The following is a 22,268-nucleotide window of genomic DNA, read 5'->3' as shown; positions in this document are numbered from 1 at the left end:
GGTCTGTTGGGGGGTGTGATATCTACCAAATCTATCACTCATGATATTGTATACATTTACAAGTTTGCTTATAAAAGCAAATCTAATTTTAAAATGTGCAAACGAATCTTATATAAATATAAATATATAAAAGCTAAAACTTTTATTCAATGTTAATAATTTATAATATTGATATGTGGATAACATTTATTAATCAACATGTCTTGTATTAATTATATTTATTCATATTTATTTATTGATATAAATTAATTTAATTTCATAAATATTTTAAAATATTTCAATGTATTTATTATATATATATTTTTTAATTTTCAATTGACTTATCTTTTATTTCTAATAAGATATCTTAAATTATAAATCAAAGCTAAATTAATGATACATTATAACTAAAGAATTTCTTAATGATTCAAAGAATTAATAAATACTATAATTATGGTAATTAATTCTTAATGATTCAAAGAACTTTTATTGAAATTTAATAAGAAATATTACAAAAATTTAATAACCACTATAATTATGGCCAAGAGTTGATTCCTTAATCAATTATTTGATATATTCATATTTGATTAAATATAATATCCAACTAAATTATGAATGTTATTCATATGTAAATATATATAATATAATAATTTTATATATTTATATAAGATTAATGATACATTATAATGTTAGATTTTTATTTTTGTTATAAAATTAATCATACATTATAATATTAGATTTTATGTATATGGGTTGTGATCAATAAGCCGTGCATCTCATTTTATACAAATATATAAAAACCAAAACTTTTGGTAAAAAAAGAAAAAAATTCACTATGGATAATCTATTTTTTTGACATGTGAATTGTTTTGAACAATCAACATGTATTCTATATTTAATTATTTCGATTTGACTTCATATACATTTTATTAATTTAAAAGATATTTATTTGGCTAAATTAGGTTATTTATTTTCTTATAACTATCCAATATTTTTGTCATTTATAAATGTGTTACAATTAAATTATCTTAAATCATTTTCAACCAAATTCAATTCTTAATATTAAACATCAAACATATACTATAAACAAGAAATATGCTTTGAAAGCATTGACTATTTAATGACCATGACTTTGGTATTTAATTAAGAAATAATTTATGTATTTGTTAACCTAAATGAATATAGAAGGCATATAATGCTAAAAATTCAAACCTAAAATAAAAGTCTAATTAGTTGGAAACATATTTTCATATTTCTTTCTATATAATTATTAATTACAATTGGTATAATTTATTGTCTTACAAGAATTTTGCAAAATATTAAGTGTAGACTTTTCAAAATAAAAAATATATTACATAAATAATTAATAACCCATAATAAGTTTTTACATAAATTACTCTCAATTTATAAAAATCTCTTAAATTCTTATTATAAATAGATAATCTTGTATGCTAAGGTCATGTTTGTACACAAGATTATGATAAGATAGGATAAGATAATATTATGAATAGAATTAAATTAAATAATACCATCTTATTTTGTGTTTAATATATGTAAAGATTATGATAAGATAATTTATTTATTTATTTGTCAAAATTATCCTTCTCAATGTTTATGCAATTTAAATTATTTATGTAATTTTTAAAAGTATAATTGGACATATAAGTTTAATCTTATAAATTAAAAATAATCATCTCCCAGTGAAGATAATTAAATAATCCTATGCCAAAATGATGTTAATCCTCTTTTCAATCTCCATTTATTTCCTTATATATAAATCAAATATGATATATGGTGATTATTATTCGATCCTATCAATAATTTTATGAATCAAATATGACCTAAAAGTATTAGGAGATTACTCTTTAAAACTCTCCAAATGTATTAATTTCATTATGATTAAAAAAATTTTGATCACCAAGTTACATTTATGTTCATAAACCTTTTTCTTTATTATGGTTGTTGATTGATTTTATTTCTTTTTTATTCACTTTTTTTATGCATATTCATACTTTATTTATCTATTCAGTTTCAATATTAGTTTTTTTTTTTTACTTTTAATGGAATAATTTCATATATTTTATCTCTTTTTAGTTTTTAGTCCTTGGATATTTGGTTAGATTTTTTTTCATGACTAATAATGGATGTGAATAAGGTGAAATTTTTTAGTTAAGTTTGAAGTTTGTTAGAATTTGACATAAGTTTTTCTCTCCTATTTACCTTTCATTTATAGTTTTATCCATATTTAATATGTAATATATGGTTTCAATCTCATTCGCTAAACATGCAAATTTAATTTGAACTACTTTGACCTTTGTAAATATAATATAAAGATGGATACCACTTAGCTAAGGATTTTTTGTTGTTATTATGAGTTCGATCTAGATGTTTTGCACCAAAGCAAGGGGTAACACCAAGCAAAAGTTTCTACAAAAGATTAATTTTAAGTGAAATAAATTTATGTGGTTTGGAATCAAACATTATTTAATTTTGTATAAATATCACTATTAAATGAGAGACAATACAAAATATTTTTCTTTATATTATATAAGTACATATTGATCTACAATATTTTTAATTTTTTTTATTATTTTACATTAAATTTTTTTTTTATTTTTTATATAAAATTTATTAATTATATTATATATAATTGAATTATATATATAATTATATATAATATAATTGCATATCCTAACATCGCACGGGCTTCAAACTAATGAATGAAAAATCCTAAAATTGTTACACATATGAGGATCGCTAAATTCTTTCACAGATTTGAAAGTAATTTCCTAGATTGAATTCCTCCAGATACGCTTCTACGTATTTTGAGATTAAGAGACAAATAGAGCAAACAGGATACAATTCTAAATTGTTTCTTAAAACCTGCAAGAGCCACAAGCATGTGGCAATTGAAGAAAAATTGGTTAATAGACAAAGAACAAGTTAAAATTAAATTTTCTTCTTAAACAGTTAGCATAAGAATTCTTTTTTTCTAGCAATCATGAAACAATTCTAGGATTTTAGGAGGCAGTCCAAGCATTAGGCCACTTAAATGGTAAGTGACAGAAAATGATAAAGAAAAACAAGCAAAGTAGCAAACTAAGGCGCCGCCGCTCATATCTCCAGAAAGCCGAGCCTTGAAGTTGACTTGTGTTTATTAATGTCCAAGCCTTGAAGTTGACTTTTGTTTATTAATGTCAACCAAACATGTTTGGTTGCAATTGTCAACAAAAGCTGCCAACTTTTGTACCTTGCATTTGTCATATAGCATTTGTCATTTCCTTCGACTTGAAAAAAATAATAGAATTAGACTCCGGGCTCCAATTGACATTTGACATTTCTTTCTCGTTGCAGGATTATTTTTATTTTTTAAAAATTATGTTTTAAATATGAAAAAAATTAAAATTTTTATGTCAAATTTTAATAAATGATGATATATAAATAAATATAAGTGTATTTATTTTTTAATATAAATTATAATTTAATAATATATAAATGTAATTTTTTTATTAAATTAACGTATTAAATAATATTTTTATTAATATAATATATATAAATATAAATTAAACAAATAATATAATATATTCTTTTATATTTCCCAAGAAGCACAAGGGTAAAAATCTAATCTAGACTTGACCTAAATTATTTAAAGAAGTAAAATTAAACCCAATCCTTAAATAAAAAAATTGTATTAGTTGAATCACAACGAATCTAAATCCAAAGATATAAGTTGTTTTATGATACCTACATCCATTGATTTTTTTAACAAATTTTTTAATAAATAAAATTTTAAAAAATAACAAAAAAGAAGCCACATGTAAATTTATTAAATTAAGATATCAAAGAATTTTTTTAATGAAATACATATATAAATATAAATTTAAATAAATAATAAAATACATATTTTATATACACCAAGGTTAAAGCGTAACATCCAAAACCTTACTCTTATTTGAACTCAATTTAAAAAATAAAAACAAAAATTCAACTTGTTATCATGAATTAAAAAAAAGCACACAATTTGGATTGAGACAAATTGAAATCCATCTGATATGGATTATTTTGTCACCTCTATCTCAATTGATTTTTTTATTGCAAAATTTATCTAATAAAAAATTTAAAAAAAAAAAGAAAAAGCTTTAAAAAAAGATATTGGAAAAAAAAAAAGAAAAGTATCACATGTACATTCAAGACAGGATGAAACACTTTTTAATCTATTTTTAACTCGATCTTATTTTCAAAAAAAAAAAAAATCATCCATCCAATCTTAGTCTTTTTTTAGAAAAAGCACTTATGTTAGATCGATACGAATTAAATTCAATTGAATATGGATTATTTTATCATCTCTACCTCCATTTTTTTTTTTACGAAATTTATCACATGAAAAATTGAAATAAAAAACAAAATAATAAATAATAAATGAATTTCATAAAAAAAATCATATATATATATATATATATTATATTACAACATAAATAGTTACCAAATAGCAATTGCTGACATAGACGCTTACATGGACAATTTCTTTTTTTGACACGTAAGATAATTACTAAGATTTCTTATTATAATGACATATAAGATATTTATTAATTTTAAATTATTTATTAAAAATATATTTTAAAATTTATCAAATTATTTAAAATTTAATCAAAAAATAATTTAAATTTTAATGAAATTTCTCTTGTACATCACATTATCCCATTTTAAAAGCAATTTTAATGTAATTTATCTAAAGTTAACATGAGTATTTAAATTTATCACAACTTTTAAAAATATTATTTAATATCTTTAATATTTTTTATAAATAATCTTTATATTATTTTTAGTTTTTAAATATATTTCACAAAGGAATGTGAAAAAATATATAAATACCAGAATAACTTTAAGAAAGTTTCTCATCTACATCACCTTATCTCAATTTAAAATCAATTTTAAAATAATTTTTCTTTTTCAATTTATTTGCAATTAACATAAGTATTTAAATTTATCACAACTTTTAAAAATATTATTTAATATCTTTAATATTTTTTATAAATATTCATTACATTATCTTCAACTTTTAAATATATTTCACAAAGGAAATGTGAAATATATATATATATATATATATAAATACCAAAACAACTTTAGAAAAGTTTCTCTTGTACATTACTTTATTTCAATTTAAAACCAATTTTAAAGTAATTTATCTTTTTCACTTTATTTACAGTTAACATGAGTATTTAAATTTATCATAACTTTTAAAAATATTATTTAATATCTTTAATAATTTTTATAAATAATCATTGTATTATCTTCAATTTTTAAATATATTTCATAAAAAATGTGAAAAAAAATATGCAAATACTAGAGCCACTTCAAGAAAGCCCTCATTATTGGTAGTTTTTAGTTATATAGTTTTTCTAATGTCCCATTGAGCTAAATGTATTTTTCTCTACTATTAATTTAGTCTCTCTTTACATTAGTCTATTCTTGTTATAGGAACTAACATATTTTTTCTAATGATAGGTATTATTTCACTAAACATACTATTCACTTCATCGAGTAGGAGGTACTATTTCACTAAACATACTATTCACTCCATTAGGTAAGACTTTTTTTTTCAAATTAGTTATAATATTGTTTTTAGCTGTAATATTTAAAAAAAACTATAAAAAACATATATTCTTATATTTTTTATCGGTATTATCTACAAACATTTTATTTTTTTTTCAGATTCTTCACTCAATCAGATAATATATTTTATCTTTTAACTAATTATTTATTTAATATTCTCTATTCGTGTAAAATAAAAATAATGCTCTGATTAATTGCTATAATATAATTATGTGCCCTAATAAAAACTTATGTGCCAGTTGTACATTAGTGAATAATTTCTCTGATTAATTGCTATAATATAATTATGTGCCCTAATAAAAACTTATGTGCCAGTTGTACATTAGTGAATAATTTCTCAACTCTTATATCCATTGTGAAACATTTAACATAATTTAAAATTAAGCGATTCTTTTTCATAAAAAAATAAATTTGAAAAGAAATAATTCAGGGATAGTCTCATTGTAGTATTAATTTCAAGTGCATTTATATCTTAGCTTAAAAAAACCTCAGAACCATAAAATATTTCACCAAAGATTCTTGAATAAAAAGATATAAATCCTATGACAACTCTACAATTATGGACTAGAGAATTCCTCATTGTAGACATCGAATTTTGTTTGAAATATTTTAGCATAGTTAAACAAAGCCCATTTGAAGTCGATAAAAAGTCCCTTAAAGACCTTATAAAATGTTTAATATTTAAGCCTAATAAATAAAGAAAAAGGAGACTCATATGATTGATGTCAAATTCTTTCATATGAAATTTATATAGATAATACCTTTTCACATGGATGTATGAAAAATAAAGAATAAATAAAATAGGTAAACTTCAAAGTCAACCCTAGTCAAAATTACATAAAACTTGATCAAAATGAATATAATTGGGGTTAATCTTCAAAGTTCAAAATCTAATTAGAATCAATGTGGTTTAAAATTAAATTTGATGATTTTTAAAACACAAAATTTTTTATTGCGCCTAGAGAACTACAAAATTATCAAAATGCCCCTATATAGGATATTTTCATAACTTGGCCTTCCAAAGTTCAGATTTTCATAAAATTTTTTAGATCTTAATTTTATAATATTTCATGATTTTTAGTGAATTTGAAATTACAACTGTATCTAATAAGTGTAAAATTACTAAAATACTATAAATGATATTTTCGTAATTTGATCTTCTCGAGCTCAGATTTTTGTGAAATTTTTTATATCTTAATTTCATAATATTTCATAATTTTTAGTGTATTTGAATTGTAGCAACAACCCGCATATTTTCTAAAACTAAAAAACCATCATGCGTGACGCAACCCGTATCTGAGTATCAATCCAAACCAACATTCCATCATTAAAAAGGAAAAAACAAAATATTTCTCCCAATTTCCAAGGAAATTATTAAACCCAAAAAAATATTAATTGCTCTCTAGGGATCTGTAAAGCTTTGGAATGATTTATAGATCATATATACTATTTATCAATTCACTGAATGGCTTTTGGTGAGCAATTCCGACTAATAAAAAGCAATTGAACGTCGATGGCCAGCATGAGCCACTAACCAGAAAGAGAGAAGGGAGCAGATTGGTTGACGAAGTTAGAGAGAAGAGGGGCTCAGTTGAGTTAGAGAGAGCAAGGGAAGCAAAAGTGGGATTCTTTTTTAACTTAACATAACTCTAAAAAAATGAGTAAATAAATTTTTAGTTGATGTGGTGGGTGGTGGGAAGATGATATGCGAGTTATATCATTATTTTAATAATTTAGATGAAATTTATTAAAATAATTAAATTTGATATATTTAATAAATTTAAGTGATTTTGTTGAGATAGATAGAAGATCAGTGAACCGGGATCTAGGTAATAATAGATGGGTGGACACTGGAATTTACACCGACTTCCAACTTTGAAAGGATACAAATTTAAAATTTAGAACCTTATACAACAATGAAAACGGCATCTTTTTTCGGACAAACTCTCTCCCTCTCTTTGGATCACATTGCTTTGTTCTTACAAAAGTGTTTAAAAGCAAAAGCCTTGAAACCAGGCAAGCAACTTCATGCTTCGTTGTTAGTTACTGGGACTGATATGGAAGTTTTGTCCTTGAGTTCAAAGCTTGTTGGGATGTACGCTGGTTGTGGAGACCTGAAATCCTCCGGTTTCATGTTTGAAAAAATCAAAACCCCAAATGTTTTTGCCGTGAATTGGATGGTTTTAGCTTTTGCTTTTAATGGCTACTTTAAAGAGGCAATTGGATACTTCTCATTACTGTCAGAATCAATAAATCTTTGCAATAAATTCACCTTTTCTGTGGTTTTGAAGGCTTGTGTTGGGCTGATGGATTTGCATAAGGGAAAGGAGGTTCATGCTGTTGTTAGTAAGTTGTGTTTGGAAAGTGATGCAGATGTTGGTAATGGTTTGATCGATATGTATTGCAAATGTGGAAACGTGTCTTATGCAAGGAGATTGTTTGATAGAATGACTGAAAGAGATATTCCCTCTTGGACATCCATGATTTGTGGTTATTGTAATGTGGGAAAGAATGAAGAAGCTCTTGGTTTGTTTGAGAGGATGAAGTTGGAAGGGTTGCAACCTAACGAGTTTACGTGGAATGCGATGATAGCAGGGTTTGCTAGGAGGGGAGATATCACTGCTGCACTTGCTCTTTTTGGTAGAATGAATAAAGAAGGATTGGTGCCTGATTTGGTTACTTGGAACGCTATTATTTCAGGTTTTGCTCAAAGCCAATGTCCTTTTGAAGCATTGAACTTGTTTGGAAATATGTTAGTTTCTGGGATGAGACCAAATCATGTGACTGTAACTGGACTGCTTCCAGCATGTGGATTGACAGGCTCTATTCAAAAAGGTAGAGAAATTCATTGCTTGATTTATAGATTGGGACTCGATGTCAATGTGTTTATTGCTAGTGCTCTTATTGACATGTACTCCAAATGTGGCAGTGTGAAAGATGCTAAAAATGTCTTTGACAAGATTCCCAGCAAAAATGTGGCATCTTGGAATGCTTTGATTGGATGCTATGGGAACCATGGCATGGTTGAATCTGCAATAAAAATGTTTGAGAGGATGCAGGAAGAAGGGGTGCAGGCAGATGATGCAACTCTAACTTCTGTTCTTTCTGCTTGCAGCCACAGTGGTTATGTTGAGAAAGGTTTGAAGATATTTAGGTCGATGAAACAGAGTTACGGGATTGAAGGTGCCAAAGAACATTATGCTTGTGTAGTTGATATGTTATGTCGATCTGGGAGGATTGTAGAGGCTTATGAATTTGTGAAAGAAATGCCATTTGAGGTTACAGACTCAATTCTTGGTGCTTTCTTCAATGGTTGTAAAGTTCATGGAAGAAAAGATTTGGCTGAATTGATGAGCAAGCAAACTCTTAAAATGGAATTGAAAAGGCCAGGTGGTTTTGTTACGCTATCAAATATTTATGCAGCTGATGGCGAATGGGAGGAGGTCGAGAATGTAAGAAAGCTCATGAAAGAAAAGAAAATTCACAAGAAGCCTGGCTTTAGCCGGGCGAGAAGGGGTGGTTTTGTTGGGGAATAAGTAGAAAATGAAAGCAGAGCCAAGAAATTTGGATCAGGTAATTCTTCGACAAGATATAATCAGTCTTGTAATCCTTTTCACCCTCATTCAACTTGATTTGTTTCTGTTAATTTTGTCTGAGATATTTTCTTGTCCCTGAATATTATATGTTCTGAATTCCCTTTTATTTTTCTGTACATGAAGATGAGGTGAAAACATCAGAAAATGATGTCGAATCTAAAAATTTGGATGTTGTTAGTGTCAAGGGTTAAATAAGATAAGAGTTAGAACTTGCTAACATTTGACCTGATTTTTTAAAGTAATATAAGTGCATTATATTCCTTTTTATCCTTAAAACAAATTTTCCCCTAGCATAGATTTAAAAAATTATCCTTTCAAGGTCACAGTTGCAATTGAAGACATTTGGACCATAATAAGTAATTAACGAGGATCTCAAGGGGGCAGAGGGGGAGATGTAGCATTATCTTACAAACACTCATAAATTATTTGCTATTCTCCATAAATATATGCTAAATTTGGGTCTTATGAAAAAATTACCCCTTCGAAGGAAAAAGGGATTTGATGTAAGAAATCTGAATCCTACTGCTGTTTTACTAATGCACTGGTTATTATATGCACAACTTTTTAAAGGTCCTATGATAATTTTACATAGCATTTTAGAGGTATATTTTCTATCTTGTTAATTTTCTTCTTAGCCACCCCCCAACCCTTCCTTTTGATTAAAATTACCTCTGCTTTGTCCTTTCTCATGTGCTAGGTTGGGTTCTTTGTTGTATAGCAGCTGTACGATTTTAGGATTTAGTCCACTTCACCTAATATGACATTTTGACCAGACCTTACAAAGCAGTAGCTATATATACCAGTCAAGAGCATCTGCAGCCAAGAAGGCACATATGCCTTGTATACTTAGCACGAATCTATATAAATATATATATATATATTTCATTTGGTTTCTGTCTTCTACATTAAATAAAAGAAAATATGTAAATAAAAAAGGAGAGAGACAGTCAAGTGGGGGGAGTGCACAATGACTTTGCATTCTTCAGGTTGGGTTTTGCTATCATTTCTTAATTTTCCTGTCATGAAAACAGTTTTGGCCATTCTTAAGGAATAAGAAAAGTTTTGATTCCAAACCTTATTCATTCAATAAGTTGGTTTCTCTGAAATTGATAAACTTTATAAGTACCAGAAGGGATATTATAATAGACACATATATAGCATTGCATTCACAAATGCACATGCCTCCTTCACAGCAGGCTTGTCATTGTTGGGAAATTACTTGGTTGCTGGTGACGGTAATGTTTCTTTCCTCTTGGATGCTTTCATTATTTTTTCCAGTCACTAGAATCAAGCCTCATCCATATTTCGCTTAGAAAACTGCCACAAGTTGGAGTATCTCTGACCACAAAGACATGCTATTTCCTCTTTTTATTTTCTTTCTTTTTTATTTCAAATCAACGAAGCTATAGTATTTCTTAATCTAGCAACATAAATTTTCCTGTGCAGTATTTCCGATTTGTGTTTATCAAATAGGAGCATATTCCCCTTAGGGAGTGTTTGGTTTGCGGAATCTTGGATTCCAAGAGAAAGTATGATCTCTAGAAAAATGCGATATTCAAGATTTTCTTTCATTTTCAAGGTGTTTTGTTTTTAGATTCACTCGTTTGGTTTGAGAGAATTCATGTATAGTAATTTTTGAATAATTACCAGAATCTCATTGACATATATAGTGGTAACTTTTCATTAGCTTTTATTAATAATAAATATCAAACAACAAATGATGCCTTTAGTAGCAAAAGAAGATGAATATTTTATTTGATTATTGTTTTTATTTATAAAATATCATCAATTGAGTCGTTTCAATCTATTTTTGAGTAATAGAAATTGATAGAGAAAATTGTTTGGTGTAAAATGATTAATTAATACGTTTGTCACTTTTTCTATATCATGGAATAATAATAAATGTTCCTTTTATTTATTTATAAAAAGATGCATATTTGTACAAAAAAATGCTTTAAATAATCTTGTCATAACATTTAGATTCGAGGATCTATCGCTAGACATTGACTTAAAGAGTCATTACTAATCTTTTTTGTCATCTAAAGACTTTATCCTTTTATAGAACATCTAAGCTTAAGGGTCTCTAAAAGAATAGGTTCAGATCTACTAATCAGAACAGGGTTCGAGAGTTCGGTTACTAGTGAGGAAGGTTATAGCATCCTCACAACGTCTATCGAAAGATGGTACCAGCTCAAATTCGTGTTATCCAATAAGCTTTAAAAATTTTATCAAGTAATTAATTGTTAAAAATTATTATTAATTAACTCCAATATTTTTTATAGAAAATAAAGAAAAATCTCCTCACTTCAAGAGTATACAAGAAACTATTGTTTTACTTGCAGAGACTCCATCGTCAAATTATTTAACATTAAAAAGTTTCAAAAAAAGAAATAAAATAAAATAAAATAAAATAAATAATTATTCAACTTTTAATATAAATCATTTTCTTTTCATTTTAAAAAATTCATTGCTTTTGTACAAGAAAAATTGATACTTTCAACTTTTCTTTAAAATGTTTTTCTTGATAATTTTATTTTTAAGAAAAATTGGTACTTTCAACTTTTTCTCAAAATGTTTTTTTTTTTTGAAATTTTAATTTCAAGAAAAATTGATATTTTTAATTTTTTCTCAAAATATTTTTTTTAAGTTTTAATTTCAAGAAAAATTGATACCTTCAACTTTTCTTCAAAATACTTTTCTTGATAATTTTTATTTTAGAAATTTTATTTTTAAGAAAAATTGATATTTTCAACTTTCCTTCAAAATGCTTTTGGAAATTTTTATGTTCAAAGGAAATTGATATATTCAACTTTCCTTCAAAATATTTTTTCCTTAAATTTTATTTTCGAAAAAAATTGATACTTTCAACTTTTTCTTAAAATTATTTTTTTATTTTTTAAAAATTTTATTTTAAGAAAATCATTAAAAAGAAAAATAAAATAAATTTAAATTTAAAAAAATTTAAAGAATACCAAATAATTCTAATTTAGAAATAATAATAATAATAATAAATAAATAAATAGAGAAAAAAAAATCTTAACGCGGTTTGGCTCAACGGCTGGGATTCGGCTTGGCTACAGGCACAGACCATGGCTTGGATGATGCAGCTTGGCGATTCGACTCGGCTGGAAGGATTGGTTGAGGCGTGGGTCAAACTCGGGTCAAAAGTGGGTTACGCTATGGGTTGGGTCGGACCTTGGCAAAGCGCGCGGATCTTGAGTCCCTTTAAATGCAAAACGACGTCGTTTTCAACGAATATAAAAGGCAAAAGCTTTCGATTTTCTTCAGATGCTTTCCTTCCCTATCTCTCTCTTCCTCTCTTTTCTCTTTCCTCTTTCTAGCAAAACCCAATTTTTCGATTGAAAAATTAATCGAAAACTAGAAAGTAGCTAGAAATTGAAAAAACTGGCCAAAATCTAGGTTTTTCGCAAGAAAAGTCATCGAAAAACTTAAATTTTGGCAAAATATTTTGTCAGATTCTGGAAAATTTTCAAAAATTTTTCAAAAAGAATGCCAAAAAATTCAAAACAATTTCCTAAGAATTTTAAACTGCCTCTAAACACTTTTTTTGCTTCTTTTTCCTCTCTGTATGCTTTTTCTATGTGTCCTTGGGTTCTATTTCAGCATCTATTTATAGAGATTGATCAGAAGAGTTTTTAATCAATCTCAATTTCATTTGGGATTAAGATTCAATCTTTGAATCCAATTCAGAGTCTATTAGTCCCCAAATTCATGGCAAAAAAGTTTCTTCTAGAAAAAAACGATAATAAGTAAAACAAAATTTAGAACAGATAAACCAAACCAAAAAATATAAAAAAAATAATAATAATAATAAATAAATAAATAAATAATTATAAATAATTATAATAAAATTAATAATAAAAATAATAATAAAATTAAAAATTAAATTAAAATTAGAAAAAAAATGAGCCTATATTACCCATTTAAACTAGGCTCAATTGATCTGGACTTAGATCAAATTGGGTGTTTACATCTATCTCTCTTTACACATTTTTTATGAAACAAAAATTGTGCAAAGGCATAGACACCCATTCAAGACTCAACTCGATATTTTTTTTTGCTTTTTTTTGTTTTGTTTTTGTTTTGTTTTTTTGTTTTGGTTAAAATTTTGATCAAAGCTCTTCTAAACAGAGGCTCAACGACTTTGAAAAAATAAACAAAACTCATCTAATCAGAGGTTCAACAACTTTTAAAAAAATAAACAAAGCTCTTCGAAGCAGAGGCTCAATGACTTTTAAAGAAATAAAAGCTCCTCTAAACAGAGGCTCCATAATTTTTAAAAATAAATTACTCCTCTAAACAGAAGCAACCATAACTTTTAAAGAAATAAATGCTCCTCTAAACAGAGGTAACCACGACTTTTGAAAGCAAATTGCTCCTCTAAATAGAGGCACTACAACTTTTAAAAGTAAATTCATCTTCTATAATCATGTCTAAAGGAGTCAAAGATCGTGTTTGAAGGAATTTCAAGAAATTATACCTAAGGGCCTTACAAATCGATCCTGATACCAAGAGATATCCTTTCCAATGATTAAAATCTTACCTCACAAGCTTCTTCTCAAACGAGAATTTAAAACTTTTACATCGAAAAATCTTCACATCTGTCTTATCCACGTGGGATCTTAGAATACTGCTGCTTTTTGAATTTATGTATTATACTTTCTTAAATGCAATATATACTATGCGAAATGCAATGCATGCAAAATTCAATGCATGTTATGTTGGCTAATTAATTCCCATTCAGTTGTGGTACTTAAGTTTCTTAAGCTCTTTTCTTGGGCCTCGAACCCTTTATTCTTCAAAGATCAAATCAGCATAACTCTCAATCATTTGTCATTTAATTCTCACATTCTTTTTGCTAGAAATCCCTTTCCAAATTCAATGTCTTTATTAGGAATTGAATATCTCAAATTTGCCCTTACCACTCTTAACCTTTTCAATGTAATGTAGAAATATTTCATGTTATTATTCATTTATCAATCATTATTTCAATATCAAAAAGTAAGAATGCATTCACACATTTCTTTCATTGTAAGGTATTAAAGAGCAAATAATAAAAATGATTAGGAAATAATCAACAAAAGAGACATAATGAATGAAATAGAATGTCTTTTATTAACAAAAATGCTGGCAGACTTTGGCCAAGAAAGAATTACAAAAATAGGTATAGGGAGACAATGCCCAAAAATGAACAATCGGATAATCATGATAACACATCTCAAGATTTTTTTCAAAAAACTCAACCATCCTATGCATTTAACAACTTGGAGTTCCTCAAAATATGCTAGCCTCCATGCCAATAAATTTTTAGATTTGATGCTGTGTTCCCCTTATCTAAGTTGCCTTTTCAGGTTTTCAACTTAGATAAACCCCTATGACTTAAACCGTCTTCTTGGGGTTTTCGTATTGAGTTCTCCTTTTTTATTTTTTTATTTTTTTAAGCATAGTACTTCTTCACAGCATCATAATTTATAGGATGGGATAAATCACTTCCATTCATCTCAGTTAATATCAATGCTCTACCCGAGAAAGTTCATTTTACCACATATGACCCTTTCTAATTTGGAGTCTATTTTCTTCTATTATCGTGTTGACTTGAAAGAATTCTTTTCAAGATCAACTCTCATTCTCGAAAGCAACGAGGTTGAACTTTTTTGTCATGAGCTCTCATCATCCTTTTTTGATATAGCTGACCATGACATAATGCAGTCAATCTCTTTTTTTCAATGAAATTTAACTGTTCATAACGCTCTCGAACCCATTCAGTCTCTTTCAATTCAACTTCCTTCAGAACCCTTAAGGATGGGATCTCTACTTCTATTTGTAATACAGCTTCCATTTCATAAACCAAAGAAAATAGAGTTGCCCCAGTAGAGTTGTGCACTAACGTTCGATATGCATGCAGTGCAAATGATAACTTCTCATGCCAATCTTTATAGGTTTTGATCATCTTCTCAAGAATTTTTTTTATTTTTTTGTTAGCTGCCTCAACTGCCCTATTCATTTTCGGACGGTATGGCACCGAGTTATGATACTTGATCTTGTATTGGGCACATATTTCTTGCATCATCTTGTTATTCAGATTCTTAGCATTGTCTAAAATAATTCTCTCTGAAAGTTTATATCTACAAATGATCTCTCTTTTTATGAACTTATAAACTACATATCGTATTACATTTGCATATGATGCTACCTTCACCCATTTCGTGAAGTAATTTATCATTATGAAAATAAATCTATGCCCATTAGAAGCTTTTGAGGTAATATGACTAATGACATCCATGCCCCACATTAAGAATGGCTAAGGTGGTGTCAAAACATGTAAAGTAAATAACGAAGCATGGATCTTGTCAGCATAGATTTGGCATTTATGACATTTGTGAGCATAGTTAATGCAATCACTTTTCATTATCAATCAATAGTACCCTGCTCTCATGATTTATCTTACCATCATATGTCAATGAGCATGTGCCTCACATATTTTATCATGCACCTTTTCAATGATTTTTCTTGCTTCTACCTTATTTACGCATCTCAATAATACTTGATCATGGCTTTTTTTGTACAGAACATCCCTATCCAGGAAAAAACTTATAGCTAATCTTCGAATGACCCTTTTATCATTCTCCGTTGCTTGGATTGGGTATTGCTGGTTCTTAATGTATTGTAAGATATCATAATACCAGGGCTTCTTATCTTTCTCTTCTACATTAGAGCTGTGAGTTGGCATATCTTTGACATTTAACTTGATAGACTGAATGTCAGTATTATCACTAATTCAGATCATTGCAGCCAGAATAGTCAAGGCATCAGCTATCAGATTTTTCTCTAGAGGTAAATGATCAAATTGGACCTCTTCAAACTGTTTTATCAACTCTAAAATATACTTGTGATATTGAACAAGTTTTGAATCTTTCGTCTCCCATTCTCTTTTCAATTGATATATAACTAGAGTTGAGTCCCCAAACACTTTTAATGCTTTCACTTTTCTATCTATAGCAATTGTAAACCAATGACACATACCTCATATTCAGCGATGTTATTTGTGCAATTGAAATTTAACCTCGCTGTTATAGGGTAGTATTATTCTTCTAGAGAAATAAGAATTGCCCCAATTTTATGTCTTAAAGCATTGGCAACTCCATCGAAATACATCTTCCAACATTTCCCTTCATGCTCCCCTTTCTCTAATTGGGAAACAGTCATCAGATCTTCATCGAGAAACTTCAATCTCATTGGTTCGTATTCTTCGACAGCACGATTTATAAGAAATTTAACTATAGCACTCTCTTTTATTATTTTTTGGCTTACATATATGATATCATATTTCAAGAGCATCACTTGCCATCTAGCAATTCTTTCAAACAAAGAAGATTTTTTGAATATGTATTTAATTGGATCTAGTTTTATTATAAGCCAAGTGGTGTGATAGAGCATATATTGTCTGAGTCTTTTGGTAGTCCAAGCTAATGCACAACATATTTTTTCCAAAGAAGAATACTTGGATCATATTCGGTAAATTTTTTACTCAGATAGTAAATAGCTCTCTTTTCGATCATATTCATCTTGCTGTCTCAGCACACATCCCATTGAATTCTCGCACACTATCAGGTATAAAATTAAAGATTTTCTTGAAACAGGTGGCACCAACATTAGATGATTTGATAAGTATTGCTTAAATTTATCAAAAATCACTTAGCATTTCTCGTTCCATTCTCCAAGATTATTTTTGAGGAAAAGCTTAAAAATGGGATCACATTTATAAGTAAGTTGAGATATAAATCGTGAAATGTAGTTCAATCTTCTCAGAAAATCTCAAACTTCTTTTGGTGTACTCAAAGATGACAAATTTTGAATGGCCCATATTTTGTTTAGATCGACTTCAATCCCTTTTTCACTGACCACAAAGCCTAGTAACTTCCCTAACTTTACCCTGAATGTACATTTGACTGGGTTCAACTTGAGTTAAAATTTTCTCAACCTCTTAAATAACTTTTTGAGGTTGATGATATGATCTTCATTTTCACGAGATTTTGCAACCATATCTTCCACATACACCTTAATCTCTCTATGATCATGTCAACATTCTTTAACCTAAAATGCATGACGTTATAGCAAAACGTTTCCCACATGGTTACGAAAGTGATCTTTTCCATATCGTTTACAGCCATTTTTATCTGATTATACCTTAAGAATCCATCCATAAAAGAGAACATTGAATGCTTAGCCATGTTATCTACTAGTGTGTCGATATGAGACAAAAAAAAGTTATCTTTTGGGCTAGTCTTATTTAAGTCATGATAGTTTACACACATCTTAATTTTTTCATCTTTTTTAGGAACTGGTACTATATTGGCTACCCATTCTGGATACTTAGCCTCTTGCAAAAAACCTGCATTAAACTGCTTCTTCACCTCTTCTTTGATCTTTAGTAACATTTCAAGTTTCATTCACCTCAGTTTCTGTTGAACTGACTTACATTCTGACTTCAAGGGCAGTCTGTGCTCTACTATCTCTGTACTCAACTTTGATATATCTTGGTAAGATCAAGCAAATACATCTATGTATTCTCGAAGTAGATCTTTCAAACATTGCTTATCTTTTGATGAAAATGAAGTGCCAATTTTGACATTTTTCTTATTTTTCTTATCTCTTAGATTCACCAAGTCAATTATCTCCTGATGAGGCTCAATTGGCTTACTTTCTTGCTCAATCAATCTCATTAGGTCCGGATGTATAACATATTCTTCAAAATCATCTTCATTGTCAAGTTCATCAGTGTTAATTGAATTCTCAAAATTAACCTCTTGATCATTATCATAATTATCTTTTTGTTCATTTAAAGACCTAAAATGGAATGAAATGGGATATGTTGGTAAAATATGTTCAAAAAATGAAAAAATGGCAATAATTAATTCACAAGAAAAAATGAATGAAAATGCATCTTTCATAATCTTTATTAAAATAATAAAAGATAAACGACCCAAACAAGAAAAATCATCCCAATGCCTTGGGCAATAATTATTAAAATGTACAATTACATTGCATTAATCTTAAAGGTATAGGGCATCTTAATGGTACTCCAGTTGTTCAGCTCATAATCTGACGAACAAGGGCGGACCCACCTCTCTTCTTCAAGCTCTATTTCATTTTCAATAGCATGGATGGTCAACTGGGCGAATGTCTCTTCCATACTTTCTTCTGCATTTGGGTACATGAATCCTCCAGGCTTGAAAGTCTCGTATAAGTGTGTAATGATCATTAATCTTGCTATTTTACCTGTTAGTCTTCTCTTGATCTCCCATTATGTTATTTCATAGCCTAGGCCTAGCCTTTCACTGTTATCTACTACTGTTGGAGGTTCTCTTATTCCCTGTAAGTTCTTACCTAGCCCTACTCCTGGATATCAACCGTTATTGATGACTTGGCTTATCACTATTTTTGAAAAAGGTTGATTTTTAGATCCTTCACCTACAGAATTAACCAACTCAAAAGATCGATAGGAACATTCCATCATTTTTTCAGCAACTTTCACATATGGAGCATTCAATGGTTGGGTCACTAACATGGCCTCTTCTCTAAACACTACCACTAACTTGCCTTTTATATTGAAATTAATTTTTTGGTACAGAGTAAAAGGAAAAGCCCCTACCATGTGAATCCATGGCTTTCCTAGCAAACAACTGTAAGATTAAGAGATATCCATTACTTGAAACTTTATATTGAAAGTGTATGACCCAATTTACAAAAGTATCTTGATATCTTTCGGTACTTCCCTTTTGGTCTCATCAAAAGCTCAGACGATCATTTGGTTGTTTTTCATATGAGAGTAATCAATGGGTAGCCTTGCCAAAGTTGACATAGGTATGATATTGATAGTAGAGCCATTATCAATAAGGACTTTGGCTATGATATGGCTCTTGCACTTGATCGTGATATGCAGAACCTTGGCACCTCTCCCTTTCTTCGGGGGAATCTCATCATCACTGAATGAAATATAATTTGACATGACTAGATTTTCAGCCAGGTGGTTCATATATTCAACAGATACATTATGTGCTATATATGTTTGGTTCAACACTTTCAACAGGGCATTTCGATGTGGTTCTGAGTTTAATAGTAATGATAATAATGAGATTCATGCTGGCATTTTATTCAATTGTTCAACAATTGAATATTCACTATGTTTTACTAGCTTTAAAACACAAGCCTCTTTTTCTGACACTGACTTCGGACGATCCTCTTCAGGTTTCATTTCAGGGTTGTTTCGCTCTTCACTTACCTTGGCTTTTTTTTTAGCCTTCTTTAATATTTTTGAAGTGTAGCATCTTTCACTTCGGGTAATACCTCCTACACCAATTATATTGGAGGCGTCAGTCTTAAAAACATTCCCTTCTTACCTCTAAACTATTGTATCACAGTCATATTTCTAGAGTACAGCCTTATCATCTTTATATGAGAATAAAGTCGAAACTTTAAAAGTTATCGACCTGGAAATGAGTTTATCTATGACTAACTTTGGCTTGTTCCCACAGTGAATTGTCATCGATTTTAAAAATAATTTTGTAGGCTTATCAGTCATGGATACTTCAATATTTTTTTAGTCTTCTTCCTCTTTATAGACTTTTATCTGTTATGAATCCAAAAGCTTTTGTACCTCTTGATGAAACTGTTCACAAGTTTTGATAGTGTGACCAATTGTCCCATTGTGATATTTACAACTAGTGCCTACTATATATGCTCCTTGATAATTGTGTGAACTCACTGGTCGTATCATGTCAACCTTTTTTAAAGCATCAAATAGTTGATTAAAAGGTGTCTTAATATCTGCCACTTTTCTCTTCAAATGACGCTCATGTTCCTCACTCTGAGCATTCATATTGTGATTAGGCAAAGGGTTACCGCTAACATTTGGTGCAGTTATCCCTCTTACATTGAAGCTAATCATTCCATCTTTAATTAGCTGTTCCACTTTATGTTTCAAGGCAGTGTAATTTTTAGTGAAATGATCAGTAATCCCATAATGATAGTCACAATGGGCTGTAGGATCATATCACTTAAGGTAAGATGGGTTGAATAGCTCTAATTTACTAGGAGCAATCAAATGATTGTTGTAGAGCTCACGATATAACTTTGTATAGGTCATGGGGATTGGATCGAATACAAGTTTTTCGCGAGTAGTTCGTTGCTCTCGTGATCCACCCATTAGGCTAGTTGTATGGGTTTGAGATCTTTAGGTAGATTGAGTGTTAGACTGTATGTGGTATTTTGAGGCCTAAAAGAGGGTTGATAGGTTTGGAGATAAGATGATTGTGGGAATGGTTGATATGGGTAAAGGAAAGTGTTATTCACAGTAGGATAATATAGATGGCATCTTTGTGGTGGGTAGGGTTGATAATCCCTGAATTATTATCTATCAAAGCTTATAGCTTGAGCTTTAATCTTCTTTTTCTTTAGGGCTCTCTTACTTGATACCTCTTCTCCTTTTATCTTGCTATTCTTGATGGCATTCTCAATAATTTCTCTTGAAATCACCATGTCGATAAAATTTTTAGTTGTATTCCCTATCATCTTTTCATAATAGGAAGATTTCAAAATGCTGACGAATAGCACTGTAGTTTTCTTTTTAGTTATAAGTGATTGTACTTGAAAAGCTACATTTATCCACTTGTGGGCATATTCCTTAAAGGATTCATTTGTTTTTTTTTTTTTCATGTTTTGTAAAGATAAACGATCAGGAGCTAAATCTATGATATGTCGATATTGACTGATGAAATCATGGGTCATGTTGCTCCAAGAACGAATACGAGTTTTGTCCAGTTGGACATATCACCTAGCAGCGGAGCCCGTAAGGTTATCTTGAAAAACATGCATTAATAGTTTTTCATTATGGGCAAGAGTTGCCATCTTCTCGATAGTATATAGTGATATGAGTTTTTGGGCACTTTGTACTATTATATTTCTCAAATTTTGGTACTTTGAACTTGGACGAAATAACCACATCTGGGACTAGACACAGCCCCAGTAGCATCAACAGAACCATAAAACTCAATTCCTTCTATAGCTCGTAATCTTGTTCTGCCCTAAACTACCTTCTCACTAAAAGTGGTGCATAACTTGTTGCTCTCCATAAACCTAGAAGTGAGATCACAGTGTTATCTCCACACTGATATAGCATAGGTTCATGATTCATCCACGGGTCCAACTATCTTACTTCGACACTTGTCAGTTTTTGTAGGAAATCTATTCACTCTTTTTTAGACTTTTGTTCTGACCACTCACTTTTGTAGAATTCCTTGATCAGAGCTCGATTATGAAAATAAAGCTTTGAGAAAACACCTTTTCTCCACTCGAAATGGTTTTTCATCTATAAGTATAATAACCATATGTAACCTATAAAAACCATCCATTTCAGTGACAGTAAGTCAAAGATCTGACAATTTTTGCTAATATTACCATTGAAAGGTTACAACCATTGATCACACTCTCGAAGAAGTTAATCACTGCTATTTTAATATAACCCAAAACCTTTGAAAATATCACCATTCCGTATATGGCTAAGGCAAATATGTCTAATCCTCGTTCTTCGTCGGTATGTTGCACTAGGAAATCATGAAAGAACTTTCAAGGTAGGCAAACCTATTCTTATTTCTTCTTTGTATGAGAATTCATAATCTCTTTGTCTATCCCCATGAGATGAGCTAAATCCTTAAGAAATCCTGACTTATGTTTTTTGACATATATCTTATCAAGAGTTTTGAGGTGCAAGCCCAACAAAGTCAAATATTCTTTAATGGTGGGTGTCATATCAACTTCATTGAAGATGAAACACTTATATGCAGGATCTTATAATTGCACTGCAGCTCTAATTAGTTAATTATCGACATCCACTGTAATGAGGTGTGCTATATGTCCATGCCTCTGCCAAAACTCCTCTTGTCTAGTTAGGCTCATTTTTTTTCATATATCAACCAAATCCTCTAGATTATTTTGCTTGAGGAGGATAGATGTCTCTTGAGTCAAAGTGGAATCATAGCCAATCGGTAGACAATCCTC

General features: G+C 29.2%; 1 protein-coding gene and 1 pseudogene across 3 annotated transcripts; one reads left to right on the top strand and one right to left on the bottom strand.

Annotated features, from left to right (window-relative positions):
• Positions 1-6,952: 6,952 nt before the first annotated feature.
• LOC111302765 (pentatricopeptide repeat-containing protein At5g59600 pseudogene) lies at positions 6,953-15,908 on the top strand (annotated as a pseudogene). 2 transcript variants are annotated; one of them, XR_016327151.1, is made up of 2 exons: positions 6,953-9,168; positions 15,781-15,908. The product of XR_016327151.1 is annotated as a pentatricopeptide repeat-containing protein At5g59600 pseudogene, transcript variant X2 (transcript). The 2 variants fall into 2 exon arrangements; XR_016327150.1 differs by lacking the exon at positions 15,781-15,908 and adding an exon at positions 10,638-10,942.
• Positions 15,670-16,448, bottom strand: LOC149515292 (uncharacterized). The gene is made up of 2 exons (XM_089742410.1): positions 16,366-16,448; positions 15,670-15,985 (listed from the first exon to the last, which is right to left on the bottom strand). The coding sequence occupies exons 1-2, from the start codon at positions 16,446-16,448 to the stop codon at positions 15,670-15,672; spliced, it is 399 nt and encodes a 132-aa protein (XP_089598536.1).
• Between the last annotated feature and the right edge of the window lie 5,820 nt (positions 16,449-22,268).

This window comes from Durio zibethinus, chromosome 13, assembly GCF_047325235.1.
Source record: "Durio zibethinus cultivar Kanyao isolate XHJ-2024 chromosome 13, ASM4732523v1, whole genome shotgun sequence".
Taxonomy (NCBI): Eukaryota; Viridiplantae; Streptophyta; class Magnoliopsida; order Malvales; family Malvaceae; genus Durio; species Durio zibethinus.
The sequence above is the reverse complement of the archived record's forward strand: the minus strand, read 5'-3'. Positions and strand labels throughout refer to the sequence as shown.